The sequence below is a fragment of the Miscanthus floridulus genome, chromosome 6 (genome assembly GCF_019320115.1).
Source record: "Miscanthus floridulus cultivar M001 chromosome 6, ASM1932011v1, whole genome shotgun sequence".
Taxonomy (NCBI): domain Eukaryota; kingdom Viridiplantae; phylum Streptophyta; class Magnoliopsida; order Poales; family Poaceae; genus Miscanthus; species Miscanthus floridulus.
Window position 1 is genome coordinate 32716749 of NC_089585.1, and position 15401 is coordinate 32732149.

At 44.7% G+C, this 15401-nt stretch overlaps 1 protein-coding gene across 1 annotated transcript; it reads left to right on the forward strand.

Moving 5' to 3' along the window:
- Positions 1–9566: 9566 nt before the first annotated feature.
- LOC136458031 (bifunctional phosphatase IMPL2, chloroplastic-like) lies at positions 9567–14375 on the forward strand. Its single transcript, XM_066458034.1, has 9 exons — positions 9567–10055; positions 11741–11819; positions 11907–12001; positions 12090–12139; positions 12490–12614; positions 12717–12783; positions 12872–12961; positions 13810–13921; positions 14151–14375. The coding sequence occupies exons 1-9, from the start codon at positions 9728–9730 to the stop codon at positions 14219–14221; spliced, it is 1017 nt and encodes a 338-aa protein (XP_066314131.1). The 5' UTR covers positions 9567–9727; the 3' UTR covers positions 14222–14375.
- The last annotated feature ends 1026 nt before the right edge of the window (positions 14376–15401 follow it).

A 15401-nucleotide genomic window follows, 5' to 3' on the forward strand; every position in this document is an offset into this window, starting at 1 on the left:
GAGAGACTCGTCCGGCATCTAGCAACAACTCTTGAGGTCCCAGGAGTTCTCGAGGCACACGTACATGCCTTGGAAATTCCCGATGAAGACCTTTACCAAGTCACGCCAGTCGTGGATCTGCGAGGGAGGGAGATGTTCAAGCCAGGCTCGCGCTGAGTCTGACAGGAATAAGGGGAGATTGCAGATGATGAGCAGGTCATCGTCCGTGCCGCCTAGCTAACAAGCCAGGCGGTAATCAGCGAGCCATAGTTCAGGGTTGGTCTCACCGCTATACTTTGTGAGATTGGCCGGTTGCCGAAACCAGGCCAAGAAGTGAGCACCGTGGATGGCCTTGCTAAAGACTCAAGGGCCAGGTGGCTTAGGAGAAGGACTACGGTCCTCCCCACTGTCATAGCGACCGCCTCGATGCGAGCGGTAGCCTTAGGTGGGCCCCTCATTATCATGGCGCCGTCGCCTGCTGACCACATCATGGTCGCCTTGCGCCTTGCGTCGGTCGCCGAGGCGGTCATGCATCGAAGGGGCCCTGTTGGCCGTTGGTGCCCGAGCAAGCTTAGGACGAACTGAGGCCTCCCTATCCTGCTGAGGCGATGCCGTGGGAAGTTTCGAGGCGCCCCCACGCCATCGAGAGGTGAAACTTTTGACCTATTGTACCATGGCGGTCTCAAGGAGGTCTCAGAGCTCGCCGTGGGCCCGTTGTCCCTCCAAGGTAGAGGGCTCAGGCATTGTTCGGAGTAGCATCGCAGCTGTCGCGACGTTCTGGCTAGCGCGATTGAAGACAGGGGGTTGCCTGCCCCTTCGTCGTTGTTGATACGATGGTTGACATCATGAGCCCTCCGCCGGGCTACTCTGCCATCACCGTGCCCCCCTGCTCTTGCTCAAGAGTGTTTCGAAGCTGCTGATGAAGGAGTCGGTCTTGTTCGACCTTGGCCTGAAGCTCATGGAGCTGCTCCAAGTCAAGACGTCGAAGTTCCTCGTGGGTGGGGTTCTTGTTTCGTGCCGCTAGGGGCTCGACGCGCGAAGGTGTGGCGTCGCCTGTTCCCTTGTGGGGCGAGGAGCGATTGCTTGCCCCTTCGTCCTCATTGCCCACTCTTGGCATCCCGAGCTTGACGTAGAAGCACTCACGAGTGGGATCGTAAGTGCCTTCATCATCGGAGTCAGAGTAGCCGAAGCAGTAGTCGCTCGCGACCATGAAGCGGCGCATGGCTTTAGGGTCGTGAAGCCCGGAGAAGTCCGCTCCGGCCCATGCCTCATCCTCCTCCTGAGGAGTCAGCGTGGGTGTGGGTCGAGGTCATGGCAAAGAGGTCAAGGGCGAAGCATTGGTGGTGTCCTAGGGGCTCTACATGAGCGGAATCATAGGTAGCGGCATCATTGCTCAACCCGAAGGGGTACGGGGATGGTGCCGTCGCCGGGCGCTGCTCCGCTGGAGTTAATTCCTCAGGAGGTAGCGGGGTAGAGCTTGATGACGGGGCATCGCTGCATGCCACCGGCGTCTTTCCCTTGCCCAGGCTTAAGCTGGACAGGTCCCCAACTAGGGACCTTATACCAACAGCCGGGCATGGGGTACCGGTAGAGCACAGTGCGTCACCCTAAGCTTGCATGGTGTCGAGGTGGTCCCATCTGTGTCGTGCCTGGTGAGCGTGACGAGAGCGGCGGCCCGGGCGCCACCTGCGCTTGGGCTGCTAAGGTGTGATGTCATCGTCGGTCGGTGGGGCTCTGGGTGTGAGGAATACCATATCGTACTCGCATCCTAGAGACATGAACTCTAGGCTCTCGAACCAGATCACCGTGCCGAGACACAGTGGTCGCACGGGGTCTGCCATCTAAAACTTATTGGGATGACGAAGCTGACACGTAGTAGTTCCCCTACCTAGCACGCCAACTGTCAGTGTTTTGGACCGACGGATCCTCAACCAACTAGTGAAAGTGTATTGTGTGCCCCTAATCCCAGATGGTGATGCAAAGAGACACAAGGTTTATACTGGTTCAGGCAATAAGTGCCCTACGTCCAGTCTGAGAGAGTGATCTTGTATTCCTTGCACCGAGGTGCTTGTAGTAGGGGTTTACAAGCTGGGCGAGAGAGGGAGCTTGTCCTAGGTCTCTACGTGGAACGACATGGGTTGCTTGAGACATTGATCTTAGGCAGCGGGGGAGCGTGCGTGTCTGAGTCTACGTGAGTCTGTCTGTGCATGAGCGTTCGCCCCCTTAGAAACGGCCCCGGTCACTCCCTTTATAGTTGAAGGGGGGACTTGGGTGATACATGCATTTGCTACGTGGCGTTTTGCGAGTGGAGGTGGTATGTCTGAGCCCTGTGCTTGTCACTGTGGTGGCATGGTCGACGGAGCGGTCTTGTCCTCGATGCACTAGAGCGATGCGCCGGTCGCGCCTGATCCTGTGCAACGTGGGGGCTCCTGTGATGGCTTGACGTAGGGCATGGCGCAGACCGTGGATGACGTGTCGGTCGTTGTATGTCGACAGTGTAGAGAGCCGAGGCCCCATTGGTGCAAAGGCTGAGCCATTGTGGGGGGCTCGACAGGCGCGAGTCCTGAGGCTACAGGGGTACGGAGGCAGGTAGCCGAGGCTTGGAGGGAGCAGTTGATCTTTTATGCTGATTCTAAGGCTACAGGGACCCAGACATGACTCTCCACGCGACACTATCCTCGAAGCAGGTGGGGTTAGGTAGCACAGTGCCGCATGGGTGTCAGTCATGGGCACAGTGCTGAGCACAGTGGTCGGTGCATTCAGATCCAGCGTCCGGTCAGTTGACCGACGCCAGCATCTTCTCCAATTTCTTCACCCTTGCTCAAGTGTGCTAACCACAAGAATTTGCATCCAGCGCAATAGAAAATAGACATTCCATTTTCCCGAAAGCGCCGAATCCCGCCGAGCTTGTGAGGCGGGATTCGACGGGCGGGAGGGAGAGAGGGACCCAAACCCATCTCACCCCTACAAACACCACCGCCTTTGTAAATGTGCCAACACCATCAAGTGTACACCACCATGTGTATGTGTGTTAGCATTTTCACAATCATTTCCCAAAGGATGTTAGCCACTCAACTTGCCACGCCACTCGATCCTAGCGACAATGCAAAGTTAGATCACTCGAGTGGCACTAGATGACCGATATGCAAACAAGTTTGCCCCTCTTGATAGTACGGCCATCTATCCTAAACCCGGTCATAAACTTCTCTACACACCTATGACCGGTGAAATGAAATGCCCTAGGTTATACCTTTGCCTTGCGCATTCCATTCCATCTCCTTCAATGTCGATGCAACACATGCACCAACACGATCAACAATGATATGATCCACTTCATATCATCACATGATCATATTGGTTCATCGATCTTGACTCTACTTGCTCTTCACCGTTGCCATCGTCCATCGGCGCCAAGTCTTGCTCAAGCTTCACCGCCACGCGGTCCATCACTCCAAAGCCTTCGACTTGCCCTTCACGCTTGCAACCGGTCTATCAAGCCAAGTCTTGTCTTGATCTTCTCCACCTTGATCACATGACTCAATGTCATGTCTCATGTGCAATAAGCTCCTTCATCATCATATGTGTGAGCTTTGCAACATCTCCAAGCCATTTTCACCTTCATGGCATATGTTGCTCACACACATGTACCTGTGGACTAATCACCTGTGTATCTCATATAAACACAATTAGTCCACCTAGGTTGTCACTCAATTACCAAAATCAAACAAGGACCTTTCACCTCCCCACCCCTGGTGGCACCCTCTCTCACCTTAGCGACTAAGCTCCCCCACCCCCGCGGCCATGGAGCTCTCTGCTCCCCATCCCCCACCGTCGCCTTCGAGCCAAGCCCGGTGCTGGCTGGTGGCGGTGGTGCTCGCGCGCCGCCGCTGCTAGTGCTAGGTGGTGCTCGCCGCCGGCTCCCACCCCGTCGGCTGAAATCGACCGGCCTAGGCCTCTCTCCCCTATGTTGCAAATGTATGTTTCAATTGTTTCAGACATTTTTAGAGGCATGTTGTAATTGTTTTATACGGATGTTGCAAAAGTAGATCGGAGGATGTTGCATATGTTGCAAGTTTTTCGGAGGCACGTTGTGAGCGTTTGTTCAAAATGTTTCATCTATTTCCATACGTATGTTGCAAGCATTTTGATCTGAATATTGTATATGGTTTCACACATATATTGTAACAGTGTGTATGTTCCAATATGTTTCATCTGTTCCAGTCTTCTGTTGCAGCAAGTGTTTTCATGTCGCAAGTTGCAAGTGTGTTTATCTAGATATTGCATATGTTTTCACACATATGATGCAAGCATGTTATCTGGATGTTGTGTATGTTTACAATGGTTTTAAGTGTTTTTCAGATATTTTTGCAAGTGTTCCAGACATATGTTTCAAATGTTTTATTTGTTTTCAGACGTATGTTGCAATTGTTGCATCTAGATGTTTCAAAACTAGATCAGGTGTTGCATCTCCCTCCTTGCCTTTCTGCAGTCTCGCCTCAGTGTCAGGCGTGGAAAGGCGGGGGCAGTCCCCACTGGCACGGGGCGGCCCCGCGCTTGCCGGCAGGTGCAACAGGCAAGACGTGGACGGGTAGGTACAAGACGCGGGACGGGGGAGCGGTGCGGGCGTCCGAACGGGGGGCTAGCGTCCAGACGTCTGGGCACTAGCCACTCCCACCAACTTACAACTTCCCACTCTTGACTTTTTTTTATAAAATTGAAAAAAAACTCTCTCCAACAACTCTTTATCTTAACTCTCAACCTTTCTATACCAGGAAAAATGGAGCCAATCGTGTAGAAAGCTATGCACACAAATCCAATCGGCAGACATGAAAGTGGAAGTACATAGAAAAAAGAATAAGAAGAAAGGAGAAATTCGAAATGTAGGTGATAAAGAAAATATATATTAACATACATAAGTGGCTAGAGTGGTTTAAAAATTAATAGTTTGAGATTCCTATTGTAAATTTGACGGAAGCAATCTTATATAAATCAACCACTTATATATAAGACCTGTCGAGAAAGCAAACATGGCCACTTACTGAATAACTTTCTAGAGGATCTGTGTTCGCTCCTCTCCATCCTAGGAGGCTAGGATCAATGAGAGCTCCAAAAACGAAGGGGACGTCGTACACTCGTACCGTATGTAGGGGCGGATCCAGCAGTGGGGCGGAGGGGGGGGGGGGGGGGGCTCAAGCCCCTCTACCCAAACCGAAGCAGTGCAAATTACTGTAGAGCCCATATAAATTTTTAGGCAAAGTTCTATAGTGTAGGGGGGCTGAGACTTAAGATTGAACAGCAGTGTTGTTCAGTCTCCCCTAAAATATTTCCTGGATCCGCCGCTAACCGTACGTCGACGGCGGATAAGGCCCTATTTAGTTCCCAAAAATTTTTGCGCAGTACCCATCACATCGAATCTTGCGGCACATGCATGGAGTACTAAATGTAGACGAAAAAAAACTAATTGCATAGTTGGGTGAGAAATCACGAGATGAAACTTTCGAACCTAATTAGTCCATAATTAAATACTAATTATCAAATAAAAACAAAACTGCTACAGTAGCCAAAACCCAAAATTTTTTTTGATCTAAACACGCCCTAATAACTCCACCTGGTGGCTGGATGTGGTGACGCTGCAGACGTCGTATGTACTAGGCAGTATTTTCTTTGGGGTGTTTGTTCTTTAGGCGCTTCTAAAATTTATATGTTTAGAGGCTAATAAGGAGTATTAAATATAAATTAATTATAAAACTAATTACATAGATGGAGGCTAATTTCCGAGATAAATTTTTTAAGCCTAATTAATTTATCATTAGCACATATTTACTGTAGCACCACGTTATCAAATCATGGACTAATTAGGCTTAAAAGATTCGTCTCGCAAATTAATCGTAAGTTGTGCAATTAGTTTTATAATTAGTCTATATTTAATACTCTATACATGTGTCTAAATATTTAATGTGATAGAAATTTTAGGAGGAAGGGAAGGAACCAAACAGCCCCGACGCCTAGCGAACAAGGCACACAGCAATCGCTCTCTCCTCATCTCAACCGTACCGAAACAACGAGTTTTCTTGCCGCCAGCTATGGCACAGCTAGCATGACAACGTATTCACTGTCCAATGAGGAGCGGGTAGTACAGCCCCTGTCGCGCGCGACCGGCTGTGTCACGTCCGCCCCGCCCGATCCGATCCGATCCGATCCTTTGCTTACCCTGGACGGTTCCGACGTACTACTACCCCGTTAGCCGTGCGTGCGCGGCCCGCCGTCGGCTAATCAGGGCGCGTTTAGTTACTAAATTTTTTTTTTTTGGGTTTGGCTACTTTTGTTTGTATTTGATAATTAGTATCTAATTATAGATTAATTAGGTTCGAAAGTTTTGTTTCGTGATTTTTCAGCTAACTGTGTAATTAGTTTTTTTTTCTATATTTAGTACTCTATACATGTGCCGTAAGATTCGATGTGACACTTTAGGATGAAAATTTTTGGGAACTAAACATGGTCAGCCATCAACATGCGTTCATCACCGAATGAGCCGTACGTCGGGAAGCAAGCCGGAAACAGCGCGTGCGCGTCGAGGACGTGTCTGCTACTCTGTTCCCCCCCTCTCCTCACCTGATCTACGGGCGTACGGCGGGCAAGAGGCGAGCACGGAGAATTTTTTTTTAAAAAAAAACGGGACGGAGACGGAGGCTTGCCGTTCTGGCGGCGAATCCCACGCCGATCTCCCTTCTCCGACGTTTAAATTTGTCTTGTTGGCCCCGTCCATCTCTCCTTCTTTTCTTTTCTTTTCTTTTCTTTTTTGAAAGGTCCATCTATTCTCTCCTCTCTCCTCTCTCGGACGGACTTGCTTCTTTTCTGATGAATACGTACGAAAAAGGCGGCCTCCTTTTCGTTGTGCCTTGTGCTCTTGATTGAGTCTTGACTTTGACTCTAGTGATATCTGATGCGTGCTGGCGCAATAGTGCATGCACTTTTTGTTTTCCTTTTGATTGGTGAAGAAGTGAGCGTTCAGCTTTCACACGTAGTCTGCCGATGACAAGCTACATATATCTGACTTATTTGGCACTAACTTTATTCGCTTCTTGTTTTCGGCTTACTTTCATTTTCACCTTCCAATTTTGGGATCATTTCTGGTTTCTTTAGATTAGATATCATGTCTCGTACTAGTATCATTTTTGCTCGTTGGAAATAATTTCCAGATTTCAAAACGTGTATATGCAAGGATGGAGCCATGCACAACCCCCATCGAGGACACAGTCCCGCTCAAACCTTCCGTTCTGGTTCTAGTAGCTACAGAGGCTCAGTACCACACTCGCAAAGGAAGAGGACTAGAGGAATATGCCAACGAATGTCGATTCCGGCCTCTCGCACAAACCTTACATGTCGGCATGTCGCGTAGCAAAAAGTTACCAACGAATTGAACGAAGTTGAACCCAAACCAAAGGTAAGGTAGTGTTTAGTTTCCAAAATTTTGTAAAATTTTTCAAGATTCTCCATCACATCGAATTTTTGGACGCATGCATGAAGCATTAAATATAAATAAAAAATAAAACTAATTACACAGTTTAGACGAAATTCACGAGACGAATCTTTTAAGCCTAATTAGACTATAATTAGACACTAATTATTAAATAACAACGAAAGTACTATTTCACCAACTAAATAGGCCCAAGTGAACACAAACGAGTGTCTTTCTCCCAGCGCACCGCAGCGGCACGCCAGCACATGGCACGTAAAGTCTGTGAAATAGTAAAAAATTATTGGCCTGTCTCACGAAGACCGAACATATATCCAGGTGCTTAGAAATTTCCTGGAGGTGCTTAGAAACGGTCAAAGAAACACCCTTGGCGGTTTACTTTAATCTCCAAATAATATATGTTTTCTTGAGAGTTCATTACCACAGCTAAAAAAAACTACTATTTTCTTGACGATTTTATTTTGGACCCCGTTTGTTTGGAGGAATCTGGAGGAATTTATGAGAGAAAAATACGGTTCTGAATGAAAAAAGAAACGGAGAACGGGCCTTGGTATTCAAGGAAATAATTCTCGGACCTAAGGTAATTCCATATTGCGGTAGTGATTCAGGTTCGCCTGAGGCAGCGCGACCAGACCCAAGTCTGAACCGTTGCTTACCGTCGACGGTTCCGACGCGCCCGTGCATGCATCGCGCATCCGTCGTGTTGCAGATCCTCCGTCTCCCTCTCTCTGCCGCGCGCGCTTTCGCAGTAGAGCGGGCAAGGAAACTTCTCGGAAAGACGAGCTCGTGGAAAAAGGAGGCAGCAAGCCAGCAGCAACTGCGTAAGCCAGCCGTTCGGGCTGTGGCTGCTGCCAGAGCAAGAGAGATAAATACTGTAGCGGAACAGTGTGAAACCAGCCGAACATTCTAGTGCTGCCACCAGCTACCGATTCCGACAGCGACCGAGCTGGGTATATCCTGCTCCGCCTATCTCTTTTCGTCCCGTTTGGGCCTTCCAGGCACACGGGCCTTTTTCTAGATGAGATGAAAAAATTGTTGCCTTCGTATCTAGCTTCTGTTCAGTTTTTGGTACTGAAGTTTAGATTGTATAATATAGTCTGGTACGCTGAGAAACCACTAGTGCATACATATAAAACGTTTTTACTAGTGGTAGATTTTTTTTTTTACTTTTACTAGCAGATGTCAGAACCAAATGCTAGTGAAAATAGAACCGAGACTCTATACAAACACATCGACATTTGTGGGGATAGTCTTATACGAATCGTCAATATAAATACATATATACTACATCTGTCTAAAATAAGTGTACTTTTAAGACGAAGGCTCTGTTCGGCTTACCCAGAAACCGGCTTGTTCGGCTTGTTTTTTAACCGAAAAAGTATTTTTCTCTCATAATAATTCAGCCAGAACAATGTTTTTCAGCCAATTTCAGCCAAGTTTCAGCAAGCCGAACAGACCGAAGAGTAGCAATCAATGCTACTATAAAATCATGTATATACCCATATAAAAAGTATAGCAACATGTAATAATTGCACATTAGTAATGTAAGTGCACTTTATTGTGGGACAAAATTTAAATGCTAGAAGTACGTTTATTGTAGACAATATTTAACGCATACAGATTGCACTGTGAACAGATAATAACGTTCTAAAATTACCAAACCAAACGCTACCTAAGTCTAAAGGGACGTAAAGGCAAATAAATTGTGATCCTTATGGACGTCCTAAACATACAAGGCAAATAATTCAAATTCTAAGAGAAATATAGGGAAGTACTACCTTTATCCAAAAAAATGTATCTACTTGTTACCTATCAGTTAAAATGGTTCACGTTTAAATAAGTTTCTAGTGAATGATATTCATATTTATGACTCTAAATATATTTTGTAACTAATCTAATAATATTTATTTAATATTATAAATATTGATATTTTTTATTTGTAATTAGTTAAATTTAAAATACTAAAACATGTCGCTATAATTGCATTCTTTCCTGTACTAACATTTCGCAAGAACAGAATCGAAAAAAAAAATCGCAAGAACACGAGTTATGACGACCAGCCAGTGCTAGACGGCAGACGCCTGCACGGCTGGATCCCATCGTCACAGGCTCACAGCCAAAAAAAAAAAAAAAAAGCCAGCAATGGAAGCCCACAGAACCTAACAAAACCCACCACGTCGGCGCACCGCTGCTCGGTGCTCCGAGCGTCATCCTCCGCCGCGACATTTAAACCTTCGCTCCCGACCTGCCGCCGCCGACTCCTCACCCCCAATGCTCTCCTCCTCCACCACCGCTCACTCGGCCACCTCGCCCCTCCCCGGCCCCGCCTCCGCAAACCCTAGCCCCCGCTCGCGCCTCCTCCGCCTCCGCGCCGCTTCGCCCGTGCCTGCCGCGGCCTTGACCGCGCGCGGGCGCCCGCCAATGTGTACGGTCAGGGCTTCGTCCGCCGCTGGGGCGGGCGGCTGGGGAGCGGCGGCAGTGGGGGAGTTGGCGACGGAGCGGCTGGTGGAGGTGGCGCAGCGGGCGGCGGACGCGGCTGGCGAGGTGCTCAGGAAGTACTTCCGCCAGCGGGTTGAGATCATCGACAAGGAGGACCACAGTGCGTGCTATGCTTCTCTCTATTGCCGCACCACACTTGTAATTTCATTTTGCTTCCGGCTTGGGTATAGGTATAGGTGATAGTGTGCTGGTTCTTGAGTCGGATCGTGCCCTGTTCTCTCTGCACGTTGTAGATTAATTATTTTAGTATCAAGTTTCTGTTGCAAGGAATGCTGCAGCGGCCGGTGCAGGAGCATACTTTGTTTGAAATTCTATGATATTTAGGTGGGGCTCATAGTTTGGATACTGACTGATTGAATTAGGAAATCACATAGCACTCCAAATTTAGCTGAAGGGTGGTCAGTCTGTTGATATTTTGGACTGTAATGGAATCACTTGAAACTGTAAAGTAACAGGCTGATAGTCCTAGTGATGTCCTGCACTGCAGTAGGACCTATGCATATCATTTCCAAAGAAAGAAGTGTGTAGGCTATAGGTTAAGTTCAGGTTGCGGTGGTCAATAGAAGTGGAGATAAACTAACCAATTTTTTTTTTGTAAGGAATTATTCAATTCGTTATCTGTGCTCTTGATGGGAGCCTCCTTCGTCCTTCCTATGGTTCTGCTCACGTCCTGGTTGGAAAATTCAAGGATTCTAAACCCTTTCTGTGTATATCCTTGTATAGCTATGTTTTTACCTTGAGTCCAGAGAATCATTAGGATTTGACTTGTGAACAAGGTTGACTATATATAATTGTATAACTGCCTTTAACTCATTCTGCACAACCTTGTCCGGACAAGTCAATCTTGGCAATTGACTTAGTTAGGTTAGGTAGGTTGAGATGGGGAATCTGTATTCATCCGCACATGAAAGGTCTGGGACCTAATCTGTTACTATTAGGTCCCAGAACATCGGCCTTAGTTCATTTTCCCTAATTCATGTACATGTGTATTCCAGCCAATTGATTCATTCGAACCCAACTCCTTCCCTTGCCTTTAGTTTTGCACTGCTTCAGAATCCTTCATGTTCACAGCTCATGTGCGCTTGTAGTATTGTGCCCCATCGTTCCCATATAAAGTGCCAATTGAAACCTACTAATTTATCATCCATCATTTTGTGGACCATGCCACAACCACACACATATATCTCGGCAAAAATCTTTTTCCCCCCCATTCTTCTACCTTTATGTCTAGCACCAATGACGTGAGTTGTAACACTGGAGTATTGGACCCAATTAGGCACAATATGTACCTGGCACTATGCATTTTCAGCAAGACAGTTTCATCTGGTGTAACTTATTCCAAATTCAACATAGAAGCTCATTGTACCTTGGACGTTTGTGGTCAAACCATAGGACCAGCACGATGGCATCAATAGACAATAGGTACCATCTCATAGTGCTAGTGATGTGGTTTGTAGTGACTTGGTAGCTAGAAGAAAATCAACCCTCAGTTTAACTTACAACTTTCTAATAATTATTTATTATACATGAAGCTCATGCCTGATAGACTTGTCATGTGAAGTGTTCACACCAATATTGAAGTTCTTTAACTACTCTTTTGTTCAATTTGATCAACATAACAATGTTTTAAATTGGGCTGACTTCAGGATGTATAGGAACCCACTTTCCATATATGATTATTGGATAAAAGGATACTTGCACTGGGGCACTAGAATATGTTATTTAATTATATTTGGTGGTCTTGTGCCTTTTTTTGAACTTATGGAATTGTTCAATACGGTCTAGGTCCTGTCACGATTGCAGATAGAGAAGCAGAAGAAGCAATGGTGTCAGTTATACTGAAGAGCTTCCCTACTCATGCCATGTGGGATTGTTTTGCTAGTTTTTAAAGTTCTGTTCACTTTTATGGCACCTTGAACATTCATTTCCACCATTTACTTGAATCATGCAGTTTTGGTGAGGAGAATGGTTGGAGATGTGCGGAGAGTTCTGCAGATTATGTTTGGGTTTTGGACCCAATAGATGGAACGAAAAGTTTCATAACTGGTAGTGGATCTTTGATCGCATTATGAGTTTATGACTGAGAAGATTAAGCCGAACTTAATTATAATGACTTCTAATTTGTTGTTTGTAGGCAAGCCTCTTTTTGGTACACTTATAGCACTTCTGCACAATGGGAAGCCGGTACACTTGTTTTCTTTTTTTCATTTCTAGCTGCCTTTGTTTTCCTTGGTATTTCACTATTTCCTTCATTCTTTTTTACCACAACTGCACTGCATATGCAGATAGTTAATGCTTTATCAGTGTCGCAAAACATCATATTGTTATATCTATATAATGTCTCTGTTGATTATATCAACAATATACTAACTTTACATGGCATTTTGATGAAACTTTTCTAAATCATTAGTTATTTAATCATGATATATTTTGTTGAGAAATTTCTTGACAAATCTCTTTGCGGGCATCTTTACTAATATACTTGATATTGCTATTTCTTTAGTTAAGCTTGATTTTTTGCTTCCTTTCTCTAGGTTATTGGTGTCATTGACCAGCCAATCCTGAGAGAAAGATGGATTGGGGTGGATGGGAAACAAACAACTTTGAACGGACAAGAAATATCTGTTCGCTCTTGTAATTTACTTGCACAAGCTTACTTGTATGTATATTTGTTTTAGTATTTAGATGTTATGTGGTTACATCTCTTTACAGTCTTGAATAATGCATTACAGTATAACAATTCTTTGTTCTGCTTTGACAGATATACAACAAGCCCACATCTCTTTGAAGGAGATGCTGAAGACGCATTTATTCGTGTAAGGAATAAGGTATGGGTGTTACTTATACTCATATAGCTTCATGTTTTTCTGCAATCGTCAACACTACTCACATGTATTTTACCATCTCTATTGCCAGGTGAAAGTCCCACTTTATGGTTGCGATTGTTATGCTTATGCTCTTCTGGCCTCTGGTTTTGTGGATATTGTTGTTGAATCTGGTTTGAAGGTATGATGTCCATTTTTTTATTACGACTTAGGAATATGGCATTAGCCTTTTAAATTGTGTTCAGCAGAGGGTTTCTTGTTTTCTATCTTTTCTGGCAACAGAAAGGAAAGGACCATAAATAAACTGAAATCAAGCAAATAGAGTTGGTTTTGACTTCTAATTACTAGCAAGATTGAATTACTTGCTGAAGCATTTAGTTTACTATAAGTTTTGTTTGGATGGCCTCAGAAATTATGCATACATTGTGAAAGCTTAAGTCAGCTTAAGAACATTGAAACGGAGGTTCACTCAAAACTAGTGGGCACCGTAATTTCCAAAACTTTTCATTCATTATTTTCTAGATCGGTGTTTTAGCTGTACCAAATTGGTCGATCATGCTTATGTAGCGAGCTTTAGTGTAGCAACTAGCAAGCATTAAAGTTCTCTTCCTCTTCATTTATTCTCATCTGTATATAATGGTGCTGGTATTTGGTTGGTACTACGGTAAGTATGGGGATGGCTATGCATTTAGGTATCGTTTTGACGCTTCTAGATAACCACTAGAACCGTGCTGTTTCAACTTCTGAATCATTTAATACTTGAAATATCTGTATAATCATTTGAAAATATATATGTGATATCGTAGGGAAGTTATCTTCATGCATGATAAAGAACAGAAGTTTAGAAAAAGTATTCTCTGAACTCAGATTTGATTTCACATGACTATATTCACTAGCAATCTTAGTGAAATGAAAAACTGTGATCATATATGTAATAGAATGACAGCAGTCAATGTAGCATGCATTTACTGCCTGAATGAATGAAAGTTCTTTACTGCGATAACTGATTTTGTTGGTGGTTTGGTGCAGCCATACGATTTCCTCTCCCTGGTACCTGTCATTGAAGGAGCTGGAGGGTCAATAACTGATTGGAGAGGGGACAAGCTCCTTTGGCCTGTTACTGCAGAATCTCGGCCCACAAGTATAATCTTCACTTGTCATTAAAATTCATCAAGCTCTTTTTGCTGTCCCTAAGTCGTTTCAATGTTGCATAAGAGAGTGGCCCCCTGGTTTCAGTAATTACATAGGATAATCATGCCAAACTGCATTATGGAAAAAACTTGCCCTATTGACACTTCAATCGTGCACTTCTTGCTTTTGATCAGCAAAATTTCAGTTCATCTCATTCTTCGCTATTTATTTATTTGTAGGTTTCAACGTGGTAGCAGCTGGGGATGCCCGTGTCCACAAACAGGCCCTTGATGCACTGCAGTGGCGCTAGCTTGCTGCTTAGTTAAGCCTTACACTAATACCCAACTATTTAGATATTTACATGTGCTATTTATATGACCAATAATAAGCTTTATCTCTGTATGCTTGTTGCTTGGCCTCAAACAAAAAACTAAATAATCCACAGCATGGTTGTAAACTATCAAGCAGTGGTTTGAACCAAGCAGAGATTATGGGGGTGTTTGGTTTGTAGAATGAAGTTGTCCATCACCATCCCACTCTTTATTTTTTTGTTTGGTCTGTGGAATAGAATGAGTTGATTCATCACCATCTCATTCCTCACAAGCTAGTAATTAGTACTAATTTGAGGAATGGACTCATTATGCATCATCTCATCTAAAACGGGTTGATTTTCGAAACCAAACACTCCATAAGTGTCAGGGGAATGTCAAATGTGCGAGGTCTTACCTTAGTGTGAGCTTCCCTTGCACCCAGCAATTCAGCCACGCGATGCAGTTCTTGGGGGCGCTTAATCGAGAGTTAGATTGGTGTTTGCTTCCATGGCTTGTCTGGGTGCTGCACACTAGCTGAATTGTGAGTTATGATTTCCAGCCTTGGTCTGAATTCTGCACCGTGAGGGGTATGGGGCCAGCCTGGGGTTTGGGGAATGACACTTTCTGGGTAATAGGCAGGGTATAAGGGTGTATATGTCGCATATAGAGACTACGATAAGACTCCTTTTTTTAATTATTAATGCATGCATGTATACGTATGGCCAATATGGTGATAATTATGCTGTTTCTAGTATAGTTTCTCTCTTCGATAATAGCTAGACTAGTCTTTTTGTCTTCTCCCCGGTTTTACTCACGTATAAGACAATTGATGACGTAGACACTAAAGTTAGAAGCACTCAACAATCATATAACCATGGTGAAAACTGGTACACCTAACGACAGCAATCTTGCGTCCAGGGGGCAGCTAGCTAGGTAATGAATTTGAATGCAGAGATCAGCACTACTGATAATTATATTGTTCGATCCACTCCCTGGTTTCTAAAAAAAATAAAATTCTAGTGTGTCTAGTCAATTTAAATTTATCAAATTTATATTAAAATATTAATATTTAGCATACTAATTTAACAATCTAGTAAATATTAATATTTTAATATAAACTTAGTGTGTCCAGGGAGTAAATATTATTAGATTATTATTAAGTATATTTTTATAGTATAT